The sequence below is a fragment of the Perognathus longimembris genome, chromosome 6 (genome assembly GCF_023159225.1).
Source record: "Perognathus longimembris pacificus isolate PPM17 chromosome 6, ASM2315922v1, whole genome shotgun sequence".
Classification (NCBI taxonomy): domain Eukaryota; kingdom Metazoa; phylum Chordata; class Mammalia; order Rodentia; family Heteromyidae; genus Perognathus; species Perognathus longimembris.
This window is the reverse complement of record NC_063166.1, coordinates 18593236-18618901: the sequence shown is the minus strand read 5'-3', so window position 1 is coordinate 18618901 and position 25666 is coordinate 18593236. Positions and strand designations below refer to the sequence as shown.

General features: G+C 42.1%; 1 protein-coding gene across 7 annotated transcripts in view; it reads right to left on the bottom strand.

The window, feature by feature from the left end:
- The window catches only part of Ripor2 (RHO family interacting cell polarization regulator 2), a 177879-nt gene that overhangs the window by 18620 nt on the left and 133593 nt on the right, over positions 1-25666 (bottom strand). For 4 of the 7 annotated variants that reach the window (XM_048348366.1, XM_048348365.1, XM_048348368.1 and 1 more), the window contains exons 7-14: positions 23777-23926; positions 21815-21878; positions 14183-14226; positions 13050-13175; positions 12710-12858; positions 10361-10490; positions 5964-6632; positions 1510-1688 (exon numbers count right to left, since the gene is read on the bottom strand). In XM_048348366.1, the coding sequence (XP_048204323.1) occupies positions 1510-1688; positions 5964-6632; positions 10361-10490; positions 12710-12858; positions 13050-13175; positions 14183-14226; positions 21815-21878; positions 23777-23926 (1511 nt within the window). Of the gene's footprint in view, positions 1-1509; positions 1689-2393; positions 3182-5953; positions 6633-9800; positions 9951-10360; positions 10491-12709; positions 12859-13049; positions 13176-14182; positions 14227-21814; positions 21879-23776; positions 23927-25666 lie in introns of those variants that run through there. The other 3 variants (XM_048348370.1, XM_048348371.1, XM_048348369.1) reach the window with 3 other exon arrangements.

Below are 25666 nucleotides of genomic sequence, written 5' to 3'. Positions count from 1 at the left end.
CTGTTGACAGGGTGATCTGCCAAATTCTCTGGGATTAAGCTCTCCCCTGTATTTGTGGTTTCCCAAAAGTAGTACCATTAAGAAATAATCTGTCAAGGCCTTTTTTCTCTGGCCTCAGATCAATTGTTGCTTGAAAGAAAGGAAACAGGAAAGCTGCCAAGAACAGAGATGCTCTGGACAAAAGTGGAAAACTGAATATTTAGAGCACAGCAAAGTCCTGTTTCTCAGGACAGGACCCCACTGTCTGTGTACTGTTTAAAGGCATATCATAATGGACATGTAAACACACACACAGACACACAAATAAAATAGAATGTAGGTAGCATCTAATTTAATTCTTAAAAGTGAATCTGCATGTTCACAAGGGAGGGACAAGCAACCTCATTAAAGATGGAGTAACAGGGTTGTTAATCAGCGTATCCTGGATTCAGAGGGAATAGTGATGGAGAAACTTCTAGTCTCATGCTGCGCCATGTGTCCACAATGAAAAGAGCACGCTTAGCAAATCTGATGGCTTTACTCCACATTTGCCTACCTGGGAAAAACCCTCAACTCGTGTCCCGGTAGTCAATACACACACACACACACACACACACACACACACACGTGCACACTTCTTTTCCTGATACATTTGATTATGCACAGCTAGACTGATTGAACTAGATATATTTAATATAAATGTTCTGTAAAATGTCCAAAGCCACATTTTTATTGTTAGGATACTGCTTATAGCAAGAAGAAAAACCTTACATGAATGCCTAACCTTGGTATACAATAACTTGATCTAACAACTACACAGAAACATTTTGGGGAAAGAAGTATTTCATGAATTCAATCAAGGTAGAAGAGGTGTAATGTTGAATGTAGAAGTGTAAGTTAAATATTTCTTTCCTAAAATTTATTTCCTTCTATTCCTAGCTTGTTCAAGAGATAAATTCTAGTTGTCATATGTGTGTGTATGTGTGTGTGTGTGTGTGTGAGAGAGAGAGAGAGAGAGAGAGTGGGCAAGCATGTGCGTGTGAGTATTCAACAAGATTTTAGTGTGGAAAAAGACATTCCTTTAGGAACAATAAACAGCATTTCCACTGAGAGCTCTGTAAAGGTTAGACAATCACAACTTCCTCAACTTGCACAACAATTGGTCACCTTTCTTATGCTAAGGGTAAAAAGTAGCAGGAAACTAGTCCTTTCTAGGGGAACATGTTGGTGTGTTCCTTCACAGTAAGTGTGAGTGTGTTTCATTGGGCTTGTTTCATTCACCTGATATCACCTGAAAATGGACCCCAGGGTTTGGCTGCACAAGAATACCTGACGGTGACAGCCATCTCTACAACCCAGCCTGCTAGAGGTCTAGTGGAGTTGTCAGTTATCCCTATTTATTTTCTAAGGGAAATATACCCCATAGGGTGTCAGCCTGGCTTGGTAAGTACACTGATGAGCATCATCTCATGCAAAGATGCACTGAATTGAAGGAAAAGAAATACAGGCAGATGGTAACTTCAGACTTACCTGTTTTTCTCAGTCTCAGTGTCTGAAAACACTGAGTCAGCACCTCCAACGTGACAAACCTCATCAGCATCTTCCTCCTCGTCAAAATCAGAGGTGTTCAGGAAATCAAAGCTTTCTAATGCACTTTCAACCGTCAGACTTAAGCTGGAAGACCTGCTGTGGCTTCCTGTGGGCTTGCACTGCAAAGGCAGAGGGAACCAAGGACAGGTCATGTGAACATACCCAGAGGAGGAGCAGGACACAAGGCAGTAGGCCAGGTGATACTTTTCTTTTTTCCAAGCCTTTATTATTATTTGTTATTCAAAATCTTCATATTCAAAAAAGGAGAAACACAATCACAGATAAATGGCACAGTATCTGGGATTTGTTCCCAAAGTAATTCAGGGGGAAGTACATAGGTAGAAGAACAGACACAAGATTGGCCAGGAGTCGATATTGGGGAATCACTCGGCATGACAAAGGATGGGGATGGGTATGTTTGCTTCTTTTTGAAATTTTTATAACAAAAAATTAAAATAAAGGATGACAACCAGAAATTCTTCGGAAATAGAACTGTTTATCTCCAAATAAAACACAACCAGCAAGCTGGGCACCACGGCTGTGCACCTGGAGTTCCAGCTACTCAGGAGACTGAGATCTGAGGATCATGGTTTAAAGCCAGAACCAGGGGGAGAGTCTGTGAGACTCTTATCTCCAATAAACTACCCAAACAAGCCAGAAGTGGAGCTGTGGCTCAAGTGATAGAGAACTAGACTTAAGCAAAAGAAGCTCAGGGACAGAGCCCGAACTCTGAGTTCAAGCCCTAGGACTGGCCAAAAAAGAGAAAGAGAGAGAAAGAGAAGAGAGAGAGAGAGAGAGAGAGAGAGAGAGAGAGAGAGAGAGAGAGAGAGACAAAAAGAAGAAAAAAAGAATGAAAGAAAGGGAAGGGAGGAGAAAAAATAATTTAAGATAATCCATCAGGCAAAATTTGAGTCACTGAGTAACTGTTGACTATTAAACTAGTCTCTAATGCCAAGGGACAATATCTTGACAGTACTGAGATCAGAGCTATCTATCTCTTCATAGCTACTTCTAAAGGACTAACCAAACAGATGAAACTGAAACAGAGAAAACTGCTCAAGTTCACCTAGGCCACGCCCCCTATGTCACAAGCCCTACATCTCAATGTTACATTTGCAAAATATGCATTTTTCTTTGATTACTGAGGAGCAAGTGAATGGTATAGACATAACAAGAAGAGCCACTTCTGGAGTTTTGGAAGGAACCATCTGCCCAGGCCCCGAAATGGGGGGGATTAGGTCCTTCTATGGTCTGGAGAAGTCTATGTTGCAGTAAATAAACAGAAACATTCAACACACAAAGCCAGTTGCTATGGGCACAGAGTTGAAGAGAAGTACTTCCAGGATGCTTGAGAGTGGACTGAACAGGAAAGTCCTGCTAGTAAGACGCGTTAAATGTCCTCCATCCAGCTAGCTGGCACGCCTCTGCTGATTTCTTAGCACAGGGCAGCAAGGGCCTTGCAGGGATCTGTCTCTGACTCCTAAGATGGCACAGAAGCACATGGGAAAATGTCTTTTGGTCTTTTAAATCACAGTGGTTTCATTCACACTCAGTGGTCTCCGTCCAAGTAGCCGTATCACTCAGTCTGTGATCCTCAAGATGTTTTAGCACCCTAGGAATGTGAAGGAGGAAAAAAAAAGAGAGAAAGCTTTGTCCTGCTGAGGCTTGAATTCTGGCTGGATATGAAACTACCTGCCCCAGGATTAAATTCCTAATGACATTTTTAAATCTCAAGGAGAGAGGAAACCAGTCTGGATTCAAACCCTCTTATGGAGTCATATTTCCTAAGCTGGCTATCTGCACAGTTTGATATTAAACAGGATAGATAGGTTTAAGTATAGGTTATCACAAACCAAAGGGTGGTTGAAGATTTGGAAGCATTTTGGAACAATAGATGGAAATCATACTCTGTGACCACAAGATTTTATAAAAGCTATCAGATACTCAGTGTTTCTTGGTAGAGTGGACTATTTATCAGCACCAACACCTTAAACTAGAATTGGAGCTCTCTTTGTCTATCTCTATCTCTGTCTCTTTCTTTCCCTTTTCCTTCCCCCTCCATCTGATGTACACAGTGCTAGAGATGAAATCCTTTCTATCTGTCTGTCTGTCTGTCTGTCTGTCTGTCTGTCTGTCTCTCTCTCTCTCTCTCTCTCTCTCTCTGACTTTCGTAAAGGCATCTAGTTTAAGAGGAACCAATACGTGTCTTAGTTCTTTGAAATTACCTTTGCTCATAAAGCACTGTTGGTCAGCTGTGCAGAAAAGATGATCGGGAAGACACGATATGGTGACCCACACTGTAATCCTAGCTACTCAGGAGGCAGAGATATGAGGATCATAATCTAAGGCTGGCCCTGACAAAGGCATGAGACCCTTTCTGAAAAACCAGCTAAAAGCAAAAGGACTGGAAGTGTAGCTTATGTTTTTGAGTGCTCTGGGTTCAAAACCCAAGTATTATAATAAAAGCAGATTCCAGGTTCCCTTTCCTGCTTTTCAGAGACTATATTTATGGTAGAGCTAATCTGTCAAAAGCAGTCAGAAAGCCAGGTGCCAGTGGATTATGCCTGGAATTCTAGCTGTAATTCTAGGAGGCTAAGATCTGAGGATCATAGCTCAAATCCAGCCCAGGCAGGAAAGTCCATGAGATTCTTATCTCATGGGTTAACCACTAAAAGGCAAGAAGTGGAGCTGGGGCTCAAGTGGTAGTGTTCTAGTCGTGAGTAGAAAAGTTCAGGGACAGCACCCAGGCCCCAAGTTGAAGCCCCAGGATCAGGAAAAAGAAAGTTAGTCAAGGACATGAGAGTCAGAAGCTAAACTGTCATCTACTTTGGTCACAAATTCTCTCCATAAGAAGGTCAGCACAATTGAAGAGAGAGAGATGCTTAAAGATGGAGGAAATAATAAATAGCTCCTGATACCATCTTAAAACTGTCCTGCAAAGCAATGTAGCCTCCTCTGGGCTGGTTTGCAGCTTACCACAGCAACCACACTCCCAAGCCTATTTTATACAATGGGTCTCTATGGAAAAGAATACAAGTTCTCTTCTGTATGACCTTATGTATCAGAATGGGAAAGCAAATGATACAAGAAATGGCAGTATAATTCCAGACAAAATTCCAAGCTGTTTCTGTGCAGTATTTTTGTTTGTTTTGTTTTTGTTGCCAGTCCTGGGGCGTGGACTCAGGACCTGAGCACTGTCCCTGGCTTCTTTTTGCTCAAGGCTAGCACTCTACCTCTTGAGCCACAGCGCCACTTCTGGCTTTTTTCTATGTATGTGGTGCTGAGGAATTGAACCCAGGGCTTCAGGTATACGAGGTGAGCACTTTACCATTAGGCCATATTCCCAGCCCCTGTTTCTGTGCAGTATTAAAAACAAAACAAAACAAAAAGACCAAGTATGGCAAGCATGCCTGAAATCCCAGCTACTTGAGAAGTGGAAATCAGGCACTTCAAGGCCAGGACTGGCAAAAGGTAATAAGAACCTATCTCAACAAATAAGCCAGTGTACACATATGTAATTATAGCTACATAGGAGGCCATAGATAAGAGGATCACAGTCTGAGGCCAGCCCTGGGCAAAACAGAAGACTCTTAACAGAAAAGTAACTAAAGGAAAAAGGGTTAGAGGCCTAGTTCAGGTGGTAGAGTGTCAGGCCCTCAGTTCAAACCCTAACATCACCCCCCAAAATGTTTAACTAGGCTAAGTGGAAACAAATACATTTTAATGTAGCAGTAGTGATCTCATTATTAGGACCTCCTCAGAAGAAATGATTCCTCTCTCCCCGACCTTCCCATTTCTAGCCTGTGGGATCACCATGGATTGAGGAAAATCTCTCTGGTAGAATCTAGAGGATGAGCAACGGTAAGCTGAGATCCTAATGATGATCTGAGCCAAGTGTAGGAGGAGAAGGCTCTTCCAGCCAGCAGCTGTGAGCATAAGGCATGCCTGGGGCTTGCAGATCCCAAGTACTGTGGCTGGCTGACTTCCTACTCAGGGAAGTGTCTTCCTGTTCCCTTCTCATCTCAGATGAACCCTACTTAGTAACATTGGTGATGCAATGATGATCAAGGCCCCAACATTTCACATTTGGGATCAGTACAATTAACTCTGGAACTAGACAAGTCACACATTCACTGGAGCTCCTAATGCCAACTTGTAATCAGTTAAGTTAATCTGTTGCCAGGAAAATAAATACATACACACATATATACTCATTTAATTGGCATCAAAACTCACTGCCATTTAAATGATTATTAATCCTGTGACTGGACAGGTTTTAGAAAACAAACAAATAACAACCCAAACAAACATAACCCATATACTGTCTTAAATAAAAAGTTGGTTTAGGATTCTGCTCTCCAAATGGAATTCCATTTCTCTGAATGGGTACTTACTTTTAGAATATCATCCAAGTGCATGACTTCTTGGTTGAGATCCTGAAACTCTTTGTACTGCTCTTTATGTGGTTCCAGGGCCAGGAAAAGCCCATTAAAGGCATCTTCTAAGCTGCCATCCAGGAAGGATCTACAGCCTTCCGATTCCCCACTGACAGAGCCCTCGAAGGGCAGCTTCTCCACAGCCACAGGCACCTCAGCCGACGTGAGCCTCTTGACCAGCTGCTTCGTGATGTTCCCTTCAAAAGTGTCCAATTCCACGGGCTTGAGTTCTGAAGCCTCATCTGACTCCTGCAGGAGGGCCTGGGCCACGTCATTCTCCATGAACAGGCGCTGGGCACCAGCACCTTTGGCTAAGGTGGGCTTTCTGGATTCCTCTGTATCTCCCTTTGGGTGGCACTTTGGTTCTTGGTCTTCTCCCAAGGAGTTTCTGGAAGATGCTGAGCTGTTGTCTTCCAGACCCTCGTTCTGGGAGGACAGGCTGCTGGGGGGAAGCTCTGCAGGGGTGATGGTGATTTCTGGGTTTGCTGAGCATGAGCTGGAGGGAGAGGCGGCTGAGTTAGAGATGAGGTTGCAGTCGCCATTGGGTAAGTCACTGAAGCTGAGAGACAGGGGCATTTTCTCCTCAGAGGCCTTTCCATTTTCAAAGATGTCATCAGGTAGATTTGACTGTGGATTTAAGGCACTTTATTATTATTTGCAATACAAAGGATACATTTGGCATGGCTTATTTTCAGGCTAAATGGAAGGTAGTTAAAATGTAAAAACAAAACAAAACACCCATAACAATCATGGAAGCATTTTTTGTTTACTGAAATGTATGTGTGTGTATGTATGTAGGTGTTAAATAAAATTCAAATAACTCATTAAAAACTCTGTTTTCATTGTTAAACCTAGATGGAAGTGTATAGGTTTGATATTTTCCCAAATAGAAGGGTTGGGGATATTATTTGTTTACTAAATTCCAGGTTCTCACAGTATTTAGCAGACATAGTTTTTCCTTCCTTCTTTCTTTTCTTATCTTTTCTTTTTCCTTCCTTCCTTCCTTCCTTCCTTCCTTCTCTTTTTTTTTTCCATCTATCTTAAAGAAACACTTTCCTATATTCAGGTTATATTGTTCCCAAGATGTGAGACTTGGTTCTGCTTCAACTCCCCTCACCAAAAATTATCTTTTGAAAAATCTCTTCCCATAAATTGGAAGTTCTTGAAAAGGTATCATCAGTTTAATATCCATGCCACAAATAATTCAAGCTCAGCAATACATTTGTGTAGTTTCTCTAAAAATGGTAGAAAAAAGGCTAATCATTTTGGAACATCCATCTCCCAGAAGGCAAACTCAAGAGATCTCAGAAATGTCTAGAAACATAGGCTTTGTCTCAAGGATACTCTATTCTTCAGGAAGCAGAACTCTAAAGAGAGAAAGGTTAAGAAATGTCCAGGGAACCAGGCTGGGAATGTAGGTTGGTTGGTAGAGTGCTTGCCTAGCATGTTCCAGACTGGGTTTAATGCATAGCAAAAAAGAAAAGAAAAGAAATATCCAGGTAACCAAGATAATTTGTTTATGCCGATGCTGCAATTTCTAACTTAGCTTTTCCTTTCATTGTAGTCTATATATATGTAGTGTCTAAGTGACAAATATTGCTCTATGGAAATATTTTCTGTTTATTTGAAATTAACCTTTTCACAAATTGCTAATTTTTCCTGTATTACAGTTTTGTTTTGTTTTGTAAGTTGGTAAATAGGACTTGAACTTAGGACCTCAGGCTTGTGTGGCTTATTTGCTTAGCTAGGGCTGGCACTTGGCCACATAAACCATGTCTCCAGACTGGTTTTTTGCTTGTTAATTGGATATATAGTCTCCTAGACTTTTCTTTTCTTTCTTTTTTGCCAGTCGTGGGGCTTGAACTCAGGGCCTGAGCACTGTTCCTGGCTTCTTTTTGCTCAAGGCTAGCACTCTGCCACTTGAGCCACAGCGCCACTTCTGGCTTTTTCCATATATGTGGTGCTGGGGAATTGAACCCGGGGCTTCATGTATGGGAGGCAAGCACTTTTACCACTAGGCCATATCCCCAGCCCCTCTCCTAGAATTTTCTGCCCAGTCAGGCTTTGAAACTCCATTCTCAGGTCTTAGCATCCTCAGAAGCTAGGATTATAGGTAGAAGGCATTGGCATTCAGACCATATTATATTGTTTGTTTTGCTGGTCCTAGTGCTTTAACTCTAGGCCTAGGTGCTGTCCCTGAGCTCCTTTTGCTCAAGGCTAGCAATCTACCACCTGAGCCACAACACCACTTCTAGCTTTTTCTGTAATTTAATTGGAATTAAGAGTCTCACAGATTTCCCTGCCCCAGCTGGCTTCGAACTGTGATCCTCATATCTCAGCCTCCTAAATAAGATTACAGGCGTGAGCCACTGGCACCCGGCTCAGATTGCATTTTTGAAGTACAGTCAACCCTTTATGTTGTAGGTTCTACATCTGCAAATTTAACTAACCATGGATAAAAATATGGAGGAATCAGTCTGTACCAAACATGTACAGATTTTCTTCTTGTCATTATTCCTTAAACAATGTAGTATAATAACTAGTAACAGTGTTTATTGTATGTCAGGTATTTTAAGTAGTTTAGAGGTTCCAACTACACAGGAGGATGTTCTTGGATTATATATGTAAAATTACTGTGCCATTTTACACAAGGGACTTGAGCATCAGTAAAACTCTGGGATCTGAAAAGGTTCTGGAACCAATTCCATACAGATATCAGGACTGATTATAAACAGTATCAAGCTAGTGGTTGTTTGTTTGTACTGGTATTGGGGCTTGAACTTAGGCATTAGATACAATGCCTGAGCTTTTGTGCTCAAAGCTAGTGCTCTACCACTCAAGCCACAACTCTACTTTTTGGTACTTAACTGGAGATAAAACTCACATGGACTTTTTCACCTGAGCTGGCTTCAAACTGCAATCCTCAGATCTCAACCTCCTAAGTAGATAGGATTATAGGCATGAACTACGGTGCCTGGCTAAAGATGACTTTTAAATATTTGTGACTTTTAAATATATATGACTTTTAAAATATTTGTGAAGAGCAGAAAATTCCATATATGTATGTGTACATGGGTGTAATTCTCTTGTGACACAAGTTACAATGCATACAAAGTAGATAATGTATTGTATTTCCATGAATGAAAGGATTTGACAAAAGCATTACCGAATTAACAACTGGTGTGATAAAGACTGACAACTTCTTTAAAAGATAAAAATTGAGTTAAAATCTTTCTGAATGTCAGTTTGGGGACATCTGGGCTTAATGGTAAGCCAGTTACCTTCTGAAATAACAACCCCTGTGATCTTAACAATAACTGTTGTTGTTGCTTTTTAAATGAGAATCTTTAAAAAAAATTTTTTTTGTCATTTTTCATGGTGTCTCCTCTTAAAAGCTCCATATCTCATTGTCAACATGGAGTCTGCTTACCCAGTAACCTAGTTATTCCATTTGTTCTCTTAAACAGCTAGCTTAAAAAATAATTACTGCTGCTGTAAATTAATCTAAGTGTTTTATATGAGAATCTTATTACCACAAATACGCCTGCCACAGTGAAAAGAGGGGAAAAAAAATCACAGCACAAAAATAGGGATGATGGGACATGAAGAACAACAAAGTTGCATGCAAGGCCAAGTTTCCCCACCCCGAGGACAGTACAGCTGTCACTGTTACCCAGTGAGCATGACAAAGAGACAACACAAGGACATGCTGAAGGGTCCATGCACAGCCCCCCCACCCCACCCCACCTCCCCCTCGGAAGTGGAGCACATCACACCCAGGCAGGCCACACTCACATAGAACTCTAGCAGGGCCTTGGGGTTCAGGCTGAGGGAGGGCAGGTCACTGACAGAGCGGCTGCGATGCAGCTTGGCAAAGAAAGTGTCTCGCAAGGCACTCAAGACAGACAGCCGCACAGGCCTGTCTGGTGAAGGAAGTAACCATCTCTTCAGAAGTCAAGGCAAGATGGGGGGGGTTAGTGGAAAGTACCAGGTTACCAGGTTTCATTAGCAAGCCTTTCTGATGGACAACAAGGCAGCCATTATTTAGATCTATTGCGTCAAAAGACTCATCTTGGAGAACATTCAGAAAAGTCTACATGCCATGATCCAGCCATAGGTAAAGCAGGGGTGAGGGAAGGAGGAAAGACAGAGGAGGCTCGTGGCCCCAGTGCACGGGGCCAACTACAGCTCGGAATGTGGTTTCCTTTAGACACCCCCGGGTTAGGGTGAGTTTATACATCAGATGGTTAGGAATTTTTGAGAATTCCCAACTCAGCTGGCAGGCATTTCAAACACTGGGTGTGAGCCATGGCTCAGCCTTAACATGGTGACTGCAGGGGTCACACTGAACTTACAAAGAAAGAGTGATCTTTGAAGGTGGGCGTTTCCGGGGTGCCCTGGCTGTACATGGACATCCGCCTTTGGAGAGCAGCTGTCTTGTTCCCAGTGCCTGAGGAAGGCGTGGTGTCCTCCACGTCAAAGGGACTGCAAAATAATAGGTCTTCAGGTAGGCAGGTCTGTTAAAACCGTTTATAAGCACGAGAATGCAAGCCAAGAATCCATCTCCTTACATTACAGTCAACCCAAACAACTGAAAAGGGTGCTGTTTGGTTGGTACTATATTGTTTTTACTAGAAAAGAAAAAGATGAACAGAAGACAACATCTATACCTACTTTAAGCACAATTTATCCATATGTGTGGATGTATCTGTTGTTTTTCCCCGTGAGTATTAGAAACTTAACATATTCGTGCTTGCTCCAACAAAGGTATGGTCCTGGGACATGAACTTAGGGCCTAATTGCTCAAGGCTAGCACTCTACCACTTTACACCACAGTCCCACTTTAGGTTTTCGGGTGATTAATTGTTGATAAAGAGTCTCCATGGACTTTCCTGCCCTGGTTTCAAACTATGATCCTCAGATCTCAACCTCCTGAGTAGCTAGGATTACAAATGTGAGCCATTGGTGCCTAGTAACTTTTTGAGCTTTTAGGGTGATAAGCAGATGATTGTTAAGTTCTAAAGAAAATGTTAAAAAAAAGTGTATGACACTGATTTCAGTTGGTAGAGCCTCCTGTATGATTGAGACTGTCTACAATGATGCTAATAATAATAATAATTTGGGGGGGAGAAGCACTAGGGACTGAAGTCAGGGCCTCAAACTTGTCAGGGCAGACTCTCTACCCTTTAGCTTTAGTTGTTCTTCAGGTAGACTCTCACTTTTTTTTTTAGCCTGGACTGGCCTCAGATCAAGATCTTACCTAGGACTCTTGCACAGCTGGGATCCCAGGTACATGCCATGTCTAGTTTATTGAATGAGATGAATTCTTATTAATATTTTTCCTGGGCTAGCCTTGGGCCATAAGCCAATCTCAACTTCCCTAGCTAGGATTATAGATATGAATCACTGCACTTGGCCTTATGATGTTACTTATTATCCTGACATTTCATTCATCTAGCAAGAATGACTTTGCATTGGTAATGTGGATGCCTAGAGATTATGAGGAAGCAAGAGTGCTGACATCATCTCAATAAAAGATGAGGCCTTTGATGCTCCCACATCCGGCTCTGCTCTCTAAAGGAGGCCTAGTTCATCATATTTATTTAGTAAGACACCAGGGCTACAATATCAAGTCTTGTAAGCTACTACGGTTGGCAGATTTTCATGATTTTTCTTATGGGATGACTTTGGAAAACTACTTTTGAGTTTCTACAAAAGCTATCATTTACCCTTTGGGAGATCTTGTATATGCTGAATGTGCTGGTCACTGGGGCTTGAACTCAGGGCCCTATGCTCTAGAGTTGGGCTTTTTTTCTGCTCAAGGCTGGTGATCTACCACTTGAGCCATGTACCTTTTTTTCTGGTTTATTGGAGATGAAAGTCTCAGGGATGTGTCTGCCCAGGATGGCTTCAAACCACAATCCTCATATCTCAGCTTCCTGAGTATCTAGGATTATAGGCAGGAGCCACCAGTGCCCAGTTTCCTTTGCCCTTTGTATATCCTTTATTTTAATAAATGGGTATATAGGAACTATATAAAATGTCTGATCTGACATTTTATGGGAAGTATATGAGGTAAGTGGCAGGTAATGAAAACACCATCCTGAGAACTGGAATCTTTCTGAAGAAAGGGTATCTCATTATTGGTCAGTTATTTTCATTCACATTGGTTTACTTGAGGAACATATTTTTTCTTTTTTTTTTTTGGCAGAACTCAGGACTTCACACTTGCCAGGCTAGTACTCTACCACTTGAACCACACTTGCCACCCTGCTTTTTGCTGGTTATTTTGAAGATGGAATCTAGCAAATATTTCTGTCAGGTTGATCTATGAATTGTGGTCCTTCAGCTCTTAGCCTCCTGATTAGCTAGGATTACAGATTGAAATGCTGATACCTTGCTTCAGAAGTAGTTAAATGTAGACAGAATGAGAGGAATGGAAAATAAACTATTTAAAAGCAGGAAGTCGAACAGCAGAGTAGTAATATAAACCAGGCTTCTCCAACTTCAACAGTTGCTCACGTCACCTGGGGAGACTGTCTTAATAGACTCCAGGGCCTGAGATTCTGAGGCAGAGGGTCCCCTGAGGCCACTGATCTGATTGGCTCTCTGCTTATATTGATGGTTCATTCATACACCAGCTCTGCATAGCACTAGCCAATCGCATGTGCTTGCACCTGATGAACTTGAACAGGGCAACTTACTACCAGGTGATTTCCAGATTCAGTTTGATGGTGCCCAGGTCGTTGATGTCCACAGCCACCACCTGAGGGCGGGCTGCAAACAGCTCTTTGGTCTCACAGGTTACACTGCCTACCAGGATGTGCGTTGCTAGTCCCTTGAGCTCTGTGACCTGTAGAGGGAGCAAGAAGAGAAAAAGGGGATGTTGTATCCTTTTCTCCACCCCCCACCCCCGCTTTAATTCTTTTAGAAACACATCTGAAATCAAAGGAGGATATTTCAAAAGCCCAGCAGTGGCAGAGTTATGGGGGAAAAGGTCCCCACCCATAATCATCCATTCCTAACACCCAGACAATACCGTACCTTGATAGAAATGAAGCCAACCACCAAGGGCAGGAAGACGGTTTCTTCTCCATCCCAGCTCTGTTTGCCATTGACTTCGATTTTGCCTTTCAGTTTCCACCTCTGCCGACCATATTTCATGAAAATCTGGGGTGAAGACATCAGAGGGCTCTCAAGTTCTACACGGTGTCCCATCTCCCCTCCCAAGGACCCTCATTCTCCATTCCCTGAGTCTGGGCTCTTAAGAGGAGCTGATGGTGGGGAAGTGACTTTTTGATGGGAGTAACATAGAGGGTGTGGCGAGATTCTCCAACAGAAAGAAAGGCCACCACATAGTGCCCTTCTGCACATTTGTGAGCAATGCTTTCTGTAGTTAGTTCTACCCCAACAGAACAGCCATTGATGGGGACTCATTCTCCACAGGCCCCAGCTCCCTTAGAAATGAGAGACCATCACTAAAAGTTATTTAGCAGTCAGCAGCAGGACATAAAGACATCTCTTCCCTGGGTAAGAGAGACAGCTAGACAAGGACTTTGAACCTACATACACTGGGGAGAGGGTGTACTGTCCAGATGGTCTTAATGATTATGAGAGGAGATGGATGAAATCACCAAGGGAAGAAATGAAAGGCCTTTTTATTTTGAATACACTTTTTAATACAGACCCCTGTGCTATTCTTCAGGCATGGGATTTAGGACCAGTCATGATTCTGGATTCAGTTTGTGGATCAGAAAGAAGAACCATCACAAAGGACAGTTTGGGGTCACATGTCAAAATGTGAATCTAGATGGTGAATCAGCCAACGTGCCAGGGTTAAACTGGCTGGTGTTGAGAACTGTGCCATGCTCATTTAAAAGACTGCCCTTCGAAGCTTGGCAGAAGAACTTAAGAGTTAAGAGATCAGAATGTCTACATCTTACTGTGAAATGGCTCAGCAGGATAATAATTCTATGACAGTCACAATAATAATCCAGCAGATGCAGTCTAATATTTACAAAGTGGTGATAGTATTGGAAGAGTATATGGGAAATCTTGTACCAACATCGCCAACCTTTGGCTTAAAATGACTTAGAAAGCAAATGCAACTTGGGCAAAATAAGCACCACTGCCCTTTAAGTCCTCAAGCTCAACACCCAGACCAAGGCATAACTTACTTCATATTGATCTCCAGGACAGAGGCGAGCAAAGCCAGCCAGCCCTGTAAACAAGCAATTCAGTTAGAAGTACAGAACACATTACCCCCTCTTTCGAGACCTAAATTAGCACATTAAAATAACCCAACTAAACCTTGGAGAAACTTCAGATATCATTCTTTGGGAGGGGGGATCATCTGTGGATAACAGCTTTTTGGGGGCATTCTACCTATCAAGGCTAAAAAGCTACACTCCTTGCTGGGGGGAGCGTTTCTGGGCAGGGGAGGCTGGGGGCTTGAGCTCGATGTACTACAGGCAAATTTCATGACCAGAATGATGCATTCATTCATTTACTAACATATTTCCAGGAAAATGAGCTAGTCTCTGCTGTTGTTTCTGTCCCCAAATGTATGATTTCTAAGCACCCCGAAGTTAAGATTCTATACAGTTGTTCCTGTTGCCTCTCCTCAATACACTCAATAGCATTTCTCCAGCATGGTAATGCCTCCATTGGCGGGCAGTGAAACTGCTGGAAATTGATTCTCATTGACACAATAGTAGTGACTAAGAAAATAAAAATCAAAGCCAGGAGTCAGTTGCTCATTTCTAGAATCCCTAGCTACTCAGGAGACTTGTGGTTTAAAACCAGCCCTGGCAGGAAAGTCTGTGAGACTTTTATCTCCATTTAACCAGTAAAAGTGCTGTGGCTCAATTGGTAGTGTACCAGCCTTGAGTGGAAAAAGCCAATGTAGTACAAGGCCCTGAATTCAAGTCCCAATTCTGGCATAAAAATAAAAAACAACAAAAGGGGCTAACTTAGAACTCCTGATCCTCCGGTCTTGGCTTCCTGAGTGCTAGAATTACAGGCATGTACCACTATGTCTGGCTGTTAGCATTTTTTAAATGCTTTCTATACATGAAGAATGAGTAATGAATGGTGTGGGAAGGAAGAACCAGGTGTATCAGGAATGCAAGTAGTCAGCTCCCAGAAGCTTAGAGGAAAGTCAAGGTTCACTTCAACCAGCTATTTGCTGCTCTAGTGGCTAGTTTCTATAACAATTATAAGGGAAGCCCTCTACATTTATAGGGACCACAAAACTTTAATCAAGGAATTAAAGTACTTTTGTAATAAGGAAAAAATGGCATAATGGTTCACATTTACAATCCTAGTTATTTGGCGTGGAGAGGTCAAGCAGATCATGGTTTGAGGGCAACCTGGGCAAAAATAAGTTTTCAAGACCTCATCTCAGAAGAAAAAGCTAGGCATAGTGGCATAAACATGTCATCTCAGCTAAATCTGGAAATATAAATAGGTGGATCATAATCTAGGCTTGCCCAGACAAAAAGTGAGACCCTATTCGAAACTAATAAAATACAAACAAGGGCAAAAATCTTTGTCATTTAACTTTCTGATAAAAAGCAAGTATTTCATGATTAAAACTCCAATTAAACATTCAGTATAGCTGGATGATAGTGACTCATGCTTGTAAGCCAAGCTGTTCAGGGGGCTGAGATCTGAGGATTGCGGGCGGGAAAATCTGTGAGACTCTTATCTCCAATTAAGCACCAAAAAGCCAGAGAAATAAGGCTGTAGCTAAAGCAGTAGAAGGGAAGTCCATCCAGCCTTGAGCACAAAAAGCTCAGGGACAGCACCTAGACCTTAGTTCCAGTCTCAGAATTGGCACGAATGTAATGGAATTGTAAGCACAATAAAGACAGCATGACCTCAACTATATATCAACATATCCATAGGAATAACTCTAGGAATATATGCCCAACTGTTAAAAATAACTATCTCTAGTAGAGAAAGCTAATTTTTGACCTTAAGTTGCACTTTTTAGTTCCATTTTTTAAAGAAAAGATCATCTAATTATTTTGTGATTAAAAAAAAGGAAAAAAGAAAAATATATAAGATCCTAACACACTGGCAGGCAACAGAAACACACATAAAATGCTGATTGGATGCTTATAACCATTTAAACAAAGTTTATCCCTGGCCGGAACAGGGATATAAGAGTTCAGTATTGGGGTATATTTTTCAATGTTTCCTTTTTTTTTTTTTTTTTTTTTTTGGCCAGTCCTGGGCCTTGGACTCAGGGCCTGAGCACTGTCCCTGACTTCCTTTTTTGCTCAAGGCTAGCACTCCGCCACTTGAGCCACAGCGCCGCTTCTGGCCATTTTCTGTATATGTGGTGCTGGGGAACCGAACCTAGGGCCTCATGTATCCGAGGCAGGCACTCTTGCCACTAGGCTATATCCCCAGCCCCTTTTTCAATGTTTTAAAAACAACAAGGCACTACTTTGAAAATGTGGCAGTAGAAACCCAAGAAGGTATGCAATCTCCTTGATTAATCAATAATGTCATACATGCAGCCTAAGAGGAAATAATTTTGATTCTCTGGCACAAGAACAGCTCTTTGAGCCTATTCCTTCACTTGCAAAGACAATGAACTAAATATCTTGGCTCCTCAGCCTTTTCAAAACGCTATTTGTAACCTTCAAGAAATGTTTTTTGTTTTTTTTTTTTAAATTTTTATTGTCAAACTGATGTACAGAGAGGTTACAGTTTCATACGTTAGGCATTGGATACATTTCTTGTATCCTCCTACCTCATTCCCCTCTTCCCCCTCCCCCAAGAGACGGTTTTTATATTGAATAATTTTACCCATGTAAAGATAGTGAGAATTTCACACAATTAATTTTACCATCTATGAGCAGTCCTATTAAGTTATGAGATTTTGTAAAAAAATTTTTTTTGCAATGCTGGGGTTTGAATCCAGGCTCTTATACATACTAAGTAAGTGCTCTACCATTGAGCTATAGACCCCAAATCCTAATTGTGAAACTCTTAAACGAACAAATGTGCTTCCCACCTGACGTAAGGATACCATGATTGTTAAAGCTCAAAGATCTGGTCTTGTAAAAGAAACTGCTGTTACCATCTAGCATCAGTAGATGGCAGCAAGGCACCAGTTTGCATGCTTTCCACACAACTCATTGAAGAACAGCTTTTACTAACAAGTAGAACCTAAACAAGCCACTTAAAAGGACTTACTGATATATAAGCCAAATTGAACCTATCTTCACTAATAATCCTTGGGCATTTAGCCTTTAAAAGAATACTTCTGAAAGAAAGCTTAAGTAGCTGGCTTTTACAAATCCAAAGCTTGACATACTAATTCTAATAAAAGTCCAAGTACTTAAAAAAAAAAAAACAAAAAAACCCCTGCAAATTAGTTTGAGATTACCATCTTCGCCTGTTTACTGTGCAATTACAACAGAAGCCTGATCAGGTATTGAGTAAAGAGGAAAATTCTCTTTGAAGATTGTTGCCCTTTTCTAAATTACCAGGAACTTGATATATGAAGAAGCAATATTTGAATGGGAGAAGGGTATATAATAGATCCATGTTAGTAAGGTAAGAAAAGCAATCAGGTAACAAAATGACAATCATCAGAGAAAATAGTTCTGACCTTGTGCTTCTAAAAGCTCTGTCTGCTTGTGACAGTGCTCATGGTACTGGCCATGCAATTAGCAATGTCAGTGGGCCAGGGGTGGTTGTGGCCTGTCTTTGAGGCCTCCCTGCTCTGTGGTTGGTTGGCATTTGCACAACTGCCCAAGCTGAATGTTTTCTTAGTAGTCTGGTGATTGCTGTCACACTAAGAAGTGTTCATTATGGCTCCTCAAAAATTATGGCAGGGGTGACCTCCCAGGAATAAATGTGGGGAGGTGGGATTGTACCCATAGTTCATTATTTGGATGTTTTAATCTGCTCACATATTACTGACATACTAGCTCTTCCACAGCCTGAACTGGAGGGCTCAGGGCAATACCATGCAACTACCATTTGGGCTTCCTTTGCCAGAAGCCATTCTACCAGAATGCTTTCCGCCATTTTGTTTTCTACTTCTATCCCAATCTTCTTCCTCCCAAGAGTCAACACTTCCTACTCTAAGGAAAACTACCAAGCAGCTGACCGTCATTGTATTGCAGGCCTTACTGATTTATTGGCCAGGCATACGAATGCAGCTTTCCTTGTGCATTCCAATGGCCCGAGTTGCTCAAAAAGCTGGAGGGGGGGATGGAGGGGGGAGCCTACACTCTGCCTTTTGGACACACACCCACACACATTACTTGGAGTAATAATCAAAAGGAAAAATCAATTTTCCCTAAGAGACTGTGTTTCTTAGTGGGGTTAGAATGTGGGCTGAGGCAGAGAGGTCAAGAGTGTGAGGCCTTCCGGGTTCACTGATATGTATCTAGAGTTCTTAAAGAGAACTGAGCAGCATGCAAGGCTTCAAAACTCTAGCCTCAAAGAACTCTCTACAGGGCTGGGGATATGGCCTAGTGGCAAAAGTGCTCACCTCGCATACATGAAGCCCTGGGTTCGATTCCCCAGCACCACATATACAGAAAATGGCCAGAAGTGGCGCTGTGGCTCAAGTGGCAGAGTGCTAGCCTTGAGCAAAAAGAAGCCAGGGACAGTGCTCAGACCCTGAGACCAAGCCCCAGGACTGGCCAAAAAAAAAAAAAAAAAGAACTCTCTACAGCTTTTCTTACAACAAGCACTTGAGGCACACTAATCTGTCACTTGGGGACATAATTTCCACTCTTGGATGAATGTTATTCCAGTCCTACTGGTTCTAAGAACTCCAAGGGGCCACCTTCCTCCTCTCCAACCCCACCCTGGTGAATGGCATTTTCCTTTCTGTCTTTCCTACTTTCTCCCCTTCCATCCCTTCTTTCCAAGATGGAGTCTTTCTATGTAATCCAGGCTGGCCTCTGCCAGCCTCTTGACACCCTCTGCCCCATCCCCACCTCAGCCTCCAACCTCCTCTCCTTTGCCTACTCAGGATTCTAGTTATTTACTGGTCCAGTTGGTCATCCAAGCCATGGAATTAGAATGTACTTGTGGAATGAGGCAGGAACCACTGAGGAAGCACCCAGTGCCTGGCCAGGGGCAACTGCTCAGGAAGTGCTTGCTTGACTCCTTCTCGCCCTTCTCACCCTCCCCACGAGGTTGCCAGTTATGTGTTGGGGGAGGGGCCAAAAGGGAAGTGTGGATGGGTGTGTTGAGAGGAAGCTAAAGGCTACTAGGTCTGAGGACGTGATGAAACAGTCTGCTGGGGGTGGTATTTTTTTTCAGCTAGGATATCTTGGTAGCACACAGGGGATCCCCGTTGCTTTTCTGGAGGGAGAAAAAAAATTCCATGGCAGGGGGTACTACGCTTAAAAAGCCTTCACAGATGGAGTTTAGGTGACAGAAGTCTACTAATGGAAAAGGAAAACCCACTTCAGGTCTGGGGGAATCCTGGAGTTCAAGTGGAAGGAAGAAGGTGAGGAAAGCAAGATGGACAGAAAAAGGGAGAAGTGGGTCAACAGAGGCTTGCTCCCACAGTCCACCATGATCTCATTGGTACCCAAGGCACTCAGGAGCTGGGGATGGCCAGATTACCCTCCCCCATCCCCAGGATAGCAGGGTTCCAAACTCATTCCCTCAGCGACTACCAGGCCTGAGGTTCAGATTGGGTTAAGTGAGGGTTATCTTTATCTTGCCTGTCATCTGGGGCACCTGTGTGCTAAGCTGAAGGCTGTCTCCCCTAGGAGACACCATCGTTGAGCCACAATTCCCAGTATCTGCTCAGCTGCTAGAACTTCCTCATCCTGTGGGGCGGAGGGTGAGGATGCACTGGGAATCGAGAGTCCTAGAATGGAGTCTCCAGTGTGACGCCACCTTACCATATTACTTCTGAGAAGTCACTTAACCTCTCTGGGTTCCCATTTCCCATCTGTGAAATGGAGAACTTTATGCCTCTCACCAAAAGTCTTGTAACAGTAATCAGCATTGGGGGCAGCGGGGCGGACATGCAGCGTGCTCCACAGTGACGTGTGGGACTTGCCTTTCTCACTGGCTTTAAGATGGTGCTAGTCTGCATGTGTGGTGCCTAAGGACAATGGCGTTCCAGAACCAAGGTGCCAAAGGATCATATTGGAAGCTTACAAAACAAAACAAAACACGATTCTGTGGGTCTGTCCTGGCTCTCTGGATTGAGTCTTCCTGGGAGGAAAGCAGCCTGTTTGGTTTTGAACCAGAGTCAGTGGGGGGACTCAAAGGAAAAGAGTGCACCTAAAAATCTAGAAAGGTTCATTTGCTGGACTCAGTAGGAGAGTGTTGCGATTGAACACAGAGGAACAAACTCAGATCTCATTCATTACTAGATCCCTTGGCAGCCATTTGGGGAGCCCAGGGTGAAGTTGATTTTGTTCCAGGTAAACTCAGAGGCTCTCCCAGGTGAGGTACAGCTCTTAAGAGTCATTTCCCTCCCCAGTTAGATGACTCAGCTGCAAATGTCTCCCCTCTTTACTCCCTTAATTGCAGACCAGAGAAAAGAACGTGATTAAATTTCCATTAGAAACTCGGGGATCAAGCTGCTACAGTAGTTCAGAAAAAGGGATGGCTTAGCATCCGCCTTCTCAGCTGCAAAAAGCCAAAAGTTGGCAAAGGAATGGAGTTGCCAAGGTGGCTGCTTATTTGACAGCCCTGCCTGGACACGGAGCTGCAATCGACCACACCAGGGCCATACTCTGTGGTCTGGAGCCAGACTTCCTTTTTGTCCTGAGATGCTGTTGTCTAAATCAATGATGCTTCTAGAATGGAACTTTCTGGAATAAACACTACAAGGTCACACCAAGATACAAAGTCTGCAAAAACATGGGGGGTAAATGAGCAACTTAAATGACAATACAAAGAAAAAGCCAACAGATAAGAGCAGATGAGAAGCTGCTGTACAGCAGGGCTTTCTAGAACAAGTGTACTGGTAAGGAAAACTGGGAGACTGAGATTTGTCAGAGATGAAAGGAAACCTAAGAGGTATGCACATCGAGTAATTATAATGCATAGGCTTTGTAGCCTCACTTAGGCAAAGTAACTGCACTCATTTGGAGACAACTAGAGAAATTTGATGATAAAACAGGTTACTCACCAAAGGCTTGCTAATTTTGTTAGCTGTGATTAGGTGACAGGCCTGAGGTTATATAAGAAGTTGGCCCTATTAAAGGATGCACACAAAGGTATGCAGGGCAGGCTGACATATTTGGGTGCTGTTTCATCAAAGACTTCTTTTCATCAAAGAGAAATCAAAAGTAAACAGACAAAGCAAACACAGTAAGACTTTGCTAATTATTAAATTTAGGTGATGGATTTATGAGCTATCACTGTAATGTTCTCTCTACTTTTGTGTGTGTTTGAGATTATGTCATAACATATACTTTTAAGTATAAAAGCAGGACACAAGATGAGAAGCATAAATACATGAACAGAAGTGAGTAGAGCTGAGAAGGGGTGGCACTGGAAAAGAAAATCAAAATAGCAGGCACTCTCAAACTTGAGAACTCTCGGTAGAGACAGCACCTTTCTATCATCTCTAATGAAAGATTACCTTTCATCTTTTTTTTTTTTTGCCAGTCCTGGGGCTTGGACTCAGGGCTTGAGCACTGTCCCTGACTTCTTTTTGCTCAAGACTAGCACTCTACCACTTGAGCCACAGCACCACTTCCAGCTTTTTCAATATATGTGGGGCTGAGGAATCGAACCCAGGGCTTCATGCATACAAGGCAAGCACTCTACCACTAGGCCATATTCCTAGCCCTTACCTTTCATCTTGATGGAGAATTCTCCCAGTAGATTCTCAAGCTCGGCTTCAATGGTGCACATATTCTGTGAAGAGCACAGGAGATGGCTTTAGAGCTAGCTTTCCTTCACATACCAATTCAAACACACTACCTATCCACAGGAAAGCAACCATTACATAAGCAATAGGAGGCACTTAGCTGTTGCCCAGAAAAGCCTTTGAGACATTCATTCATTCAATCATCTGTCCATTCATTTATTTTATTATCTATAAATAGTGCAAAGGAATTTCATTTAGAGCTGTCAGTCTGAATACTATGAATCTTGATCAATGTCACCCTTTTCCCCCCATCCAATCTTTGAGACATTTTTGACATTCTTGTTTAACCTGAGGCTAGGCAAGTCCATAGAATGGTTAGGGCAAATATGAACAAGTTACATGATATTAAAAGCATTCTGTCAGACCCCAAATGTAGGATATTCTCTAAGAACTGGTCTAGACCCTACTACAAAGGCAGAATCATAGGAGAAAATTCTAGGGAAAGAGACTAAAAAGACATGACAACATTTGACTATACAATAACTGGCAAGATAAACAAGTAACCTGAAAAATTTAAAAAGCAATATTGCATCAAATAGAGAAAACTTAAAAATGAGTAAGTCAGCTAGTGGCCATTAATTTTTTCTAGCTGGCTGGGAATATGGCCTAGGGGTAAAGTGCTCGTCTCAAATACATGATACATGAAGCCCTGGGTTTGATTCCTCAGTACCACATATATAGAAAAGGCCAGAAGTGGTGTTGAGGCTCAAGAGGTAGAGTGCTAGCCTTGAGCAAAAAGAAGCCAGGGACAGTGCTCAGGCCCTGAGTCCATGCCCCAGGACTGGCAACAAAAACAAAACAAATAAAACAAAAGAAATTTTTTTTCTAGCTGTACAGAGCTATGTGTGTATGTGAGCTAATGAGCCATATGTCATGTAAGTTACTTTGCAGAGATCTACACTATGCTAAAGAGCCTGAGTTAGCTACTGTAGAATGCAGACTTATTCCATGGCATATTATATAATACATGCAATTTTTACTTGTCAACTTAAATGAAGAAAAGATGCATGCTAAAATTCTTATGAGGTAAAAATATCATGATGTCTACCATTTGCTGTCAAGTGGCAGGAGAAAATACTGAGCACATGAGATAGAGGAAAAGTAATGTGAAGAAATGTCACCAATTGGCCAATCTATATAATCTATGTGTGGTGTTCTATATAATAACATCCATCCATTATTTGGACCTGGGGGGTTAAACTCAAAGCCTAGCACTTGCTAGGCACATAAAATGATCCTAGGAATTGCCCAACACACCCTCATCAGGCCAATGACTTCATTCATGACATCTGATCTCTGAATAAAGACTCAAGGGATAGTGAGAAGTGGGGCTTCAATAATTCAGTCTCTTCATCAAAGGCACTGTTAATAGCTGACCCCAGGAGGAGTAAAGATCTTTGTGTCAGATGCTTGGGCCCTAGAGACCATCAAAAACCAGAAAAGCACACTTCTGTTCCTGGTTCTTTATCTCATCTCCTTTACGACTAAAAAATAGCATTCTCTCTCTCTCTCTCTCTCTCTCTCTCTCTCTCTCTCTCTCTCTCACACACACACACACACACACACACACACACACACACACACACACTCTGTTCAACCTCCAGGAATAAAGTTAGATGAGACTACAGATTACTTGAAAGTGCAGTTAAATGACAAAGCTCAAGGCACTGTACCTTATTTTATTTAAACAGTCCTATGGATTGTCCTGCTTGCATTAGTATTGTTGTTTTAGGCTAACAATAAAGCTTATCTCTCTAGAGAGTGGAATGAGGTTGTGGGTTGCTGTTTGCCTTGTTCTTGGCAGTTACTGAGGTGGTGTGTGTGTGTGTGTGTGTGCACGCGCGTGTGCGTGTGTGTGACACCTAAGCAGGTCAGCAGGTTGTACCTCTGTGTATTCTTTGTAGCTCCGATTGATCTCTGACAGGCTCTCTCTGGCAGCCTTGCTGGCAGGGGATGTGGCAAAGGCTTGCTTCATTTTGCTGGCACCATCTTGGAGGCGTCGTTGAATACAATAAGCTTCATAGAGCTCATCTACCTGCCAGAATCAAAACAGGAAACCCAGAGATTTAAATATTTGTCATGCTCAGATGAAGTCACACAGGTCATTGGTATCTGCTAAAGGCACTTTCTTTTTTTCAGCCCTCCACAAGGACAGTCATGTAGAAGCATTATTCACAATAATTTCTACTTTTACCACTGTCATCTATTTACTGTCTCAAAACCACATTTTATTCTGATCCTGTTTCCAAATTATACAAAATAAAAATGTATCCTTTTTTTTTTCTTGAGGCTATTGTTGGAGTTGTTTAAAATGACTTGGGTCAATTTATTCATCCATGGTGGACTGACAAAGTAAGCCAGGAAAGACTAGAGTCTTCGATATATGAAGTAAACACTGGAAGAGTTATAGCTTTATACTTAGGTGTAATTTTTGTAGTATTTAAGGGTACAACACTTTATTTTTAAGAGATATTGTCCCAAGGTGATATTTACACATCTAGATTCAGCAGTTTAAAAAAAAGAACTTGGGGCTATGTATTGAAAACAACATTTTTAAAAAATTGGTGCTATTGGAGCTAGAACTCAGGGCCTTTCTACTTGAGCCACACCCCCTTCCCAGCCCTATTATTTTTCAGAGAGAGTCTCACACTTTTGCCCTAGCTGGCCTTGGACCATGATCCTCCCACCACCGACTTCTAAGTAGCTAGGATCATATGCCTCTGAATTCTTGTATATAAATCATAATTTTAAAAATAAACTGGAAAAAAAAGAAAAGAAATTTTACTTTGGCTGTCTCTCTAAATTTATGTTTCTAAATAATGCTACGTTGTTTAAATAATGACTACTGGTCATATTCATTATATAACCCTGGTAACCATGTAATACCTTGAAGGCAGTAATTTTAAGTCTAAGTTGATCTTTGACCTCAGTGGTCTACCAGCATATAGTGAATAAAAGCCAGGCTGTGGCTAAGTATCTTTTAATGCTGGGGATATCACCCACAACAAAGAATTCCCCCAATGTCCCAGGAGAGCTGAGATTTGGAAAACCTTGTCCTAAATTTATTCCCCCTGATGTCTGTCTCTATAGAATTATGTTGTCTTCATTTGTGCATGCACTAAACCAAGAGCCATTAGCTACAGGAATTTCAGGAGATAAAAAAGGACCATATGAGACAGTCATTGGCAGAAGCAAATGAAATCTATTACTCTGGAAAGGCAGGTTCCTACCTAGAACTATCTGGATTTTTATTTTAGTATTATCTTTGTTCTTTCAAAAGATGCTTCCATTGTAGATCCAGAAGAAGGCAAGATATGTAGGTAGGCAGCCATTGTGTTTGAGCCTATGAAAGCAAGAGCTGGAAGACCCTAGATCTCAGGCTAGATTCCCCCTCAGGCACTTCTGTCAAACTTCCAGCCACCCCTGGAAAAAGTATCCCTACTACTAGTTGGAATATAAATATCACAGTTGCTTCCTCCATAAATAAGTCAGTGGTGTTTAGGATGTGAAAGGTTAAGAGATCAAAAATTATTCACTTGACTCAAGAGAAAAATTTTTTGTTGCTATCTAGGTCAGCAGTGTACTTGGCTTTGCTTAGGGGAATGCCTAAGTTCTGAAAAGAATAACTTTTAGTCCCCCTGGTAGGTAGATTTGTTTCTAAATGAGAGAGAGTGATGTCTGAAAAACAGGCAGATCTGTCAATAAGATCTGCCGATGAGTGTTTTTTTCTTTTTTTGCCAGTCCTGGGGCTTGGACTCAGGGCCTGAGCACTGTC